The sequence below is a fragment of the Acartia tonsa genome, chromosome 8 (genome assembly GCF_053477335.1).
Source record: "Acartia tonsa isolate MP-2025a chromosome 8, ASM5347733v1, whole genome shotgun sequence".
Lineage (NCBI taxonomy): Eukaryota > Metazoa > Arthropoda > Copepoda > Calanoida > Acartiidae > Acartia > Acartia tonsa.
In genome coordinates, this window is record NC_137267.1 from 37517024 (window position 1) to 37525327 (window position 8304).

Consider the following 8304-nt stretch of genomic DNA (forward strand, 5'->3'; position numbering starts at 1 on the left):
GAGTATGTCTTTAAGCACAATATATTTTGACCATTGAACATAATGAACAGTCCAAACCTATGGAAAGTTAAAGAGGCGCTTTCCTAATCAACAAAGCAATCTCGAACAAATTATTATTTATTACTAATTATAAAGAATAGCTTTAGCTTAATAGGTACACGGATTTTAGAAATGTATTCTGGAAAACAAAATTAGAACTAAACAGAAAAAGTTAAATGAACAGGTTTTACTCTCAGCAAAGCATATTGTATTCTATATGAAAGGTAATTCTGGAATCAATGATATAATTGAAAGGCATATAACGACTATCCTTTTATAAAAATGAAGAGGCTGTCTTGTGTGTATTTACCAAAATTATATCATACTAACCCTTTGAGTCAACAATAAAAGCAGCTTTAAAGCAAGATTTTTATCATTAGAGTAAAAGAATATGGGGGGCATCATCTATATGTAACTTTTTCCACAGGGATTGGACACTGTCCCGATTTTTATTGGGTCTTTGAAATCAACTAATAGCGTTGGAAATATAAACACAGCCAAGTCCCTACAAAAGAACAGAAAGCTAATTTGCTAGCATCTCCACCACTTAGACCATATAGTTGTCGGGAATAAACATCTATACTTTTACTTTTATCGTATCTACAGAAGGGACACTTTTGGTTATTATCAAAGGGGGTCATTATCAATTTACCGCCCATTGTCTTATCCCTTAAGAACTCAAAACAGCTACAAATTGTTACTTTTTTAAAGAAAATGTTTCTCTTTTTTGATAATTCTCTGATGAAAACATAACTAAATAACTGTAAATGGAAATATCGTTTACAAAATAAAGTAATGGGTAGTTAATCCGAAAATTTGATTTTTAATGGTTTTTTATACTTAAGTAAGAGGATGTATGTGTGTTCAGTTAGATCTTTAAATATACTTGACAGTTTTTTGTACATTTTGTAGACGTTTTAAAATTTACTATTTAGGTTTCTAGCAATTTTTATGTTTAAGGTATCTATATATCTTTAATGATATTAAATACTAATTTTATTAAAATCTGTAATCCTTATGAATAATCTAATTAACTTACTTTGGTCATATTCCTGATTTCTTTACATAGATAGATAGGCAACACTATGGTTTTCATGTTGTTTTATATTTATGAATCACATTACAATTCAAAGCCATTATAGCATTTTTATTGCTGTTGCAGTATGGAATAAATTGGTCTGTAGGAACAACTCACGGTCAGTAATGTGCAGTATTAATTTCATTTAATTTTAGCTCATATATATTTCTTTAAAAAGTTGGGCTATATTTTACCCAAAAGTTTTAAAACAAAAAAATCCATTTGTTATAATTTAAATTTTTAACAAAACAGATTTGTTCGACATAATAATAGATTCCTACATCCCTTATCGTTTTAGAACTCACCATTACAAGTATAGAAATCAAATAGTTGGTTTTTTGAAAGATAATTAATGAAGAGTTAATTAACCTTTTAAGGAATATCTTATTAATAAAGGAATCTCGATAAAAAGATTTGTAATTATTAAGTGGAAAACCGTGCGGACATTATACAAATAGAATAGAATCGTTGTTAAATAAAAAGTTTTTGCTTTTAAAGGAAGCTTTTTATTAACATCACCATTACTACATATAACTCGGCAACAAAACTGTAATAGAGAATAATGCTTTACAGTTGATACGAACATACAAATTTAAATTAAAAGGGGCTATTTAGGGAGGCCTTTAGATTTTAATTACAATTATTATTAACGAAAAATATTTTCACTTCGGCATAATTCTAATGGGGGATGAATTACACCCCCAACCATCCACTCTTACCTCTCGAAATAGCCTAAAACCTTTCCCTGGCTAAAAAACACTCCATGCAATTTTAAGAACAGTAAGACTAGACGTTTATGAGATCTTAACATACATTTAACAGACTAAAAGACAGGACTGTCGGACGGTAAGATATCCTGTTACTGTAGACAATAATGTATGTGATTTAAAATTAATTCTTAAAAAATATATGTTTTTTACTGGATAGATTGTCGGTTGGGCTATTTGTCTGTCGGTAATAAGCTTAAATGAAATATATCACTTCACTAAGGAGAACACGAAAAACTTTTGTTTTAATTCAAGGTTCTTAAGGGATAAGACAATCCTTATACTAAATTAACAGGATGTCTGTGTGTCTATGTGTTTGTTTGTACCGAAGGATCTCGCTAACCGCTGAACCGATCGGGTTCTCCTTAACAGCGTAGCTTCTCATAGGTCCCGGGAAGATTTATAACAATTTTGGGGGAGGGTACCGCCACCCTCCCAAGAGAAATAATAATAAATCGAAATTTTTATTTTAAGTATAGAGACTCCTACGTAACATTGCGAGGTATCGTATAAAGAGACTCTTACGCAACATAACGTAGAAACTTGAACGCAACAAAAAAAACAAACATTTAAAGTGCCACTAGAGGCTTTTAGGGGCGTAGCCGCTAGTGAAAGATAAAGTAATGTACATCCCAAATAATGAAAAACTAAAATATTCCTTCTCTATATTTAAATTATTGGTAAAAGTTTGAAAACTGCTGGATTAAACCAACCAATCAAGATTTATTAAAGCACCAAACTTTAGGGCAACAGTTGGGAGAACGTGATTATAAAACGATTACAATTCACAGCCCAATGGTGTCACTCTTCCTAAGTTTAGCTCTAAATGTCTCCTTCCTAACCTTTCTAAAATTGAAACTTGTCCCTCGAAATATATATAAACTTTTTTTGCTTAATTACGTAACAATGGGTAGCCTATTACATTTTTTCAGGGAAATAGTATTATCATAATCAAGAACGATTACATCCAAAAGAATATTAGCAGTTTCTATCTTATTTATTTAACAAGAATAAGAATTATCTCTAGAGGCTTCTAGGGGCACGTAAAAAGTTTTCTTTTTTCGCCGCTAGATTGGGTTTGATATATTTTTAGCGATTTCTTTAGAAGGGTTGTAGTACCCCCTTTCAAAATAGCTAAAAACCTTCCCAGGATCTATGAGAAGCTACACTGTAAGAAGAGCCTTATTGGTTCGGCGATTAGTGAAATCCTTCGGTACATACTGACAGACATCCTGTTACTTTATTATATGGATAATAAACAACGTGTTTTTCTTACTGCTTTAAATGTGATTTTGTATCTATTAAAATTACATTACAGACAGACAAATGAACAAATCTGGAAAATCTGGAGAATCCTACCCCTAGCACCCAGAAGTTTGCCTCATTAGTGGTTCAATTAGCTGGAATGATGAAAGCAAATTATATGATTAATATCATAAACTATTCAGCGAGCTAGCTACACATACGTAGAGTCGTAAATTCTTAGCAACAAGAACAAACTAATTCTTAAAAGCTCAAAATACATCAAGAAAAAAAAGCAAAGCTAATGAATTATTTATATACTAGCGGCTACACCCCTAGAGGGGGGGGGGGTCCTAGGGGCGATTTATCTTGGGAGATTGGTGGTACCCTCTTCACAGGTCCTAAGAGAAGCTACCCTGATGTAGTTGATGTAATTGGTATATTGCGATAATATGATGCGATAAATAACTATTAATGTTCTTTTTAAAAGCGAAGCTTTTCTAAAATTAGGGTCGGTCGGTCCGTCCGTCCGAGATAGATAGCTTTTTTTCGTTAATTTAGGCATGTTAGAATTGTCCTATTGATTTCAAACTTTGCATGGTGATTCCTGTAGTAGTTAGGTACGATTTAGAAAGCGTAGCAACTCTATAATCATTACCAGAATGTCCGTACGTCCATTTTAAACATGTTGATTTTTCAACTTTTTTAACAACAAATTTTTACGTGATCTAATTATCCGTTTGATCTGATTTTTGGTATATTGATTCCTGGGACAACAAAGTACAATATTATAAGCGAAGCAACTTTATAATCAAGTCCTAATAAAGGAAGTGTGTCCATAAACATTATCGTGTATAGCACTTTACAATAAATTTACTTACAATTTTGCTTCGACTCTTATACTTTCATATTCTGATTATTCAGTTCTGACACTATATAAGTGTTAATGTCCGTTTGTCCTACATTTTCAGTGCTTCGCTTTTATGGATGTTGTCATATTGTTAAAATGCCTTTCTTTAATTAGAGTCTGTCCGTCCGATCAAATCAGAAAGCTATAATCGTTTTATTAGATATGTTGTAATTGTCCTGTTGATTTAAAACTTATCATGGTGATTCTTGTAGTAGTTCGGTACGATTTAGAATATTTAACTTAACTCTAAGTATTACCAGAATTTCCGTACGTCCATTTCAAATATGATGATTTTTACCTTTTTTAAAAATAATTTTGCATGTTCTATAATTAATCTATTAATCTGATTTTTGGAATAATGATTCCTAGGAGAACCAAGGACAATGTTTTAGGCGAGGTATCTCTTATCAATATATTTCTCTTATAAAATTAATCATTTTTCAGTCTAATTATTTAAAAATTTAAACAAATTTACTCGTGCTTGTAGCTTTCAATTTTAAAGTGTTGAAAAAGCAGAAAAACAGCCTAATTGCAATTTCTAAACTTAAATCTAAAATTGCACTCGAGTCACAACTGCAGCAATGTGAAGCTTCTCTAAAATAGGGAACCCAATCAGTGCAGTGGTTAAGGAGATATACAGCTACAGACAAAATACCTTACTACTTTATACAATAGGAGTAAGGAATATAAATATACAAACCCATTGGGAGTACCAAGGATTTTTTAGCTAGCAATGAAACTATACTTTAAATCCTATTTTTATCCTTTTAACAAGGAAGCTCTAAAATCAATTGGGACAAACGAACCTTAACACTTTAGGGGTGTCAGAACTTAAACAGCTAAATAGAAGTCTTATTAAAAATAGTGCGAATTATACAGATTTCTTTTCGAGAAAAAAAAAGAAGGATACCTTTACCCCGTAAATAATTATTCCAAAAATAAGAAAAGGATAAAAATTTCATGTAAAAATAGTAAAAATTAAATAAGTTACATATTATGATAGAGAGGCTAAAAATCATAAATTAATAATTAGAACCACCAATTAATGAAATACGGTCTGACAAGATCTTTAAAAAGCTCCGCAGTAGAAAATAAAATATGTTATGTACTTTAGTTATATTTCATAAATTTATGCTAAAACATATATAAAATAGATAAAACTTGTTCAAACATCATAATTTAAGGATTGTACTGTGGTACATATCTATATCCATAGGCAGGTGCATAGGTAGTTCCAGATACTCCGGCAACTGGAGCAGGACGGAGGAGCCTGTAGGTTCCATAAGACTCTGGCAAATATCCTCCATTGTAGGGGCTACCATAGGTAGAGTATCCATTATAATATTAGACAGGGTTGCCATAGAATGGGAGGGAAGGGGTGTAGGCAGGGTTCCCATAGGAAGTATACACAGGGTTGTAGGCAGATACAGCTGGTACATCATACATCCTAGCACCTCTCAAGGTATTGATGTTGGTCTGACCAACTCCATTCACATTAACAAATCCATTGCCCACAAGTCCTGCAACTCCAGTTCCCTGAGCGTTAACAACACCAGTTCCCACGGCAGCTGTGGCTCCAACTCCCTGAAATCCACCCTGACCAACAAAGTTCTGGAAGCCACCAACAACACCAACACCGGGAACTGTTGCTACCTTAACAATATTTCATATCAGGGATCTCAGGGGATAAGACTATGCGTAATAAATTAATTACAACTCCCATTTTCAAGATAGACACAATTAACCCTTTGGATGATTGAAAAGTTTAACACTATTTTATTTGGAACCAACAATTAAAAATTTAAAGTATCCATCCAATGCTTTTAATTCAATTAAGATAAAGTGGTTATGAAATTTTAAAATAATCATTTAGATAAAAATATCTTTACCTGGATTTGTCCAGCTCCATCAAACTGTGCCTGTCCTTGTCCCATGAAAACGCCAGCAGGGAAAGCTCCAGCAAAGTCAACCTCTCCCTCACCAGCAAAGAATCCAAGGCCAGTTCCAGCTGCAGTTACATCACCTGAAATTTTACTTTTGTATTTTAGATTAAAAACTTCAAAACAAAATTTTTAATTAACCAAAAAAATTAATTTTTACTAAATTCCATTATAAATTTAAGAAAACGGGATGGTGGGTACTAGGTCGGAAATGAAAGAATCTTTAAAATTTTAGGGATTAAGAATGACAGATATACATATTATATATACATCCCAAATTATTCTAATTATTCAGGCTCTATTTAGCTTCAAACTATAGACTAAGTTATAAAATTAAGAAGCTACAAATTTAGAAACATTCAATTAAAGTTCTATTAAAGTATAAAAAATCTACAGCCACACAATAAAGAACAAAATTGTAAAAAATTGGGTACCAGTTAAATGTCCCTTCCCTCCTTGGGTTAACTAAACATTATTAAAAACGAATATATAATAATATCTTTGTTTCATGGCGAATTAATTTTCTTTATACTATGTACTACTGCCGGCACCCCAATAGTTAGGGGAACTCTAACCCAAAACCATCCCTAAATGCTATTTAAAGATTTCTGCAATAGCGTTACGGACAGACAGACAACGTGAATTATATTGAGTACTGTGCTACTAAATAAGTTAAAGAAAGAACCTGTTCCAGTAAAGATGACAGATCCACCTGGAGCTCCAGCAGCCATAGGACCAGCAGGACCAGTGGTTGCTGCAGGTGCTACGGGAGCAAAACCAGTGGTAGCAACAGGGGCACCTGCCAGGGGCTGCTGCACTCCATAGGGATAGTAACCAAGATAGGGGTAGTATCCAGGATAGGGGTAGTAGGAGGCAATAGTCTCATAAGGGTACTTCAGCCCAGGGCGGATATACTGCTCCCCATACACAGGAATAATGTTCCCAGCTTTCACAGCAGCCACGCACAATACTACTAAAAATAAAGGAATTTAAGTGTTAAAATAGTAAACAAAGATGCCAACTAGTAATAAACACTAAAAAATAGAGGATAGAAATGCGGACAAGAAATTTCGTGGCAATGCGCCTTAAAAGACTATTCTTCATTTTTTTCACAGTAGCTTTTCTCCTATTTCTAGCACCTATAGATGCTCTAACCCTGCGGGGTCAATTGCCTAACCCTGTGGGCGATCACCCAACCCAATATAACCTTAGCTAAAATAACCTATTAAAAGCTATTTTTAAAAGACGACAAACCGCCCTTCAAGGGGCGTTGCCACGAAAGGGACTATACCCGAAATGTTAATGGGCATGTAATAATAAAATAGGAATATAAATTTATTTTTAAAAAATAAGTACAAAACCTTTATCACCTATTTTCAGTTAATGAATAATATATTTTGTAGCAAGAATGACAGACCGACGGACAAAGCAAATTACATATTTAATGCTTCTGTAGATTTTAATTTCAAATGATAAAGTTTAAACACTACCCGAAAAGAATCCATCACTCATATTTAAAAGATTAAAAGCCAACAAATAAGATAATATAATCCGAGGATATTAATTAAAATAACAGAGAAAAAAGGAGATAGGAAAAAGTAAAAATAAAAGAAAAAGAATAATTACCAAATAAAACCAATGATCTCATCTTGCAATCTGATGTTGAATTAAAGATAATAGTAAGAAATACTCTTTATATATGATTAAAAAGTAAATAAAACAGTGGCGTGCAAAGTCTTTTGCCAAGGGGGTGCACAAAGCGCAACCAGAAATTTGACATCTCCCTTAAACCAAAAACGAAGGAAAGAGGTGTATGAGGTTGCAATTTAGGGGTGTAGGCAAATTTCAGTGGGGGTGCATCAACCCTCTTTTATTTTTGCACTTTATTCTGCACACTCTTGATTTATAAAAAAAAGTCTATAATTTGTTTTGTAAAAATTGTTGTAGGAATAAACATAAGATTATTTTCTGTTTATTTAAATTTAAAAATAATTTAAAATCGTACAAAAATTAACTATCTCTCTTTGTGGGTATTTTTATAGTCTTAAAATACTGAGCATAAACTTGACAATGATATCTAAAAAAATATATATATTTAGAGAACTACAGTATAATTTGAAATGTCTGTCCGTCTGCCAGTTCGTACGTCTGTAACAGATAGCTCCATAGCGGATAGGAATGAAGATTCCTGTAACTATGTACTACATTGAAAGTAGAATAACTGTATAATCATTGTTTTTTTTACTGAATATTATTTTTTGATACAACTCATTTAACCCCTTATTTACTTATTCCGTTGGTCATGCTTTAATAGACAAAACTACCTAT

General features: G+C 32.6%; 1 protein-coding gene across 1 annotated transcript; it reads right to left on the bottom strand.

The window, feature by feature from the left end:
- Positions 1-5137: 5137 nt before the first annotated feature.
- On the bottom strand, positions 5138-7754 carry LOC145326859 (uncharacterized). Its single transcript, XM_080170295.1, has 4 exons — positions 7603-7754; positions 6662-6949; positions 5926-6059; positions 5138-5689 (listed from the first exon to the last, which is right to left on the bottom strand). The coding sequence occupies exons 1-4, from the start codon at positions 7622-7624 to the stop codon at positions 5381-5383; spliced, it is 753 nt and encodes a 250-aa protein (XP_080026421.1). The 5' UTR covers positions 7625-7754; the 3' UTR covers positions 5138-5380.
- Between the last annotated feature and the right edge of the window lie 550 nt (positions 7755-8304).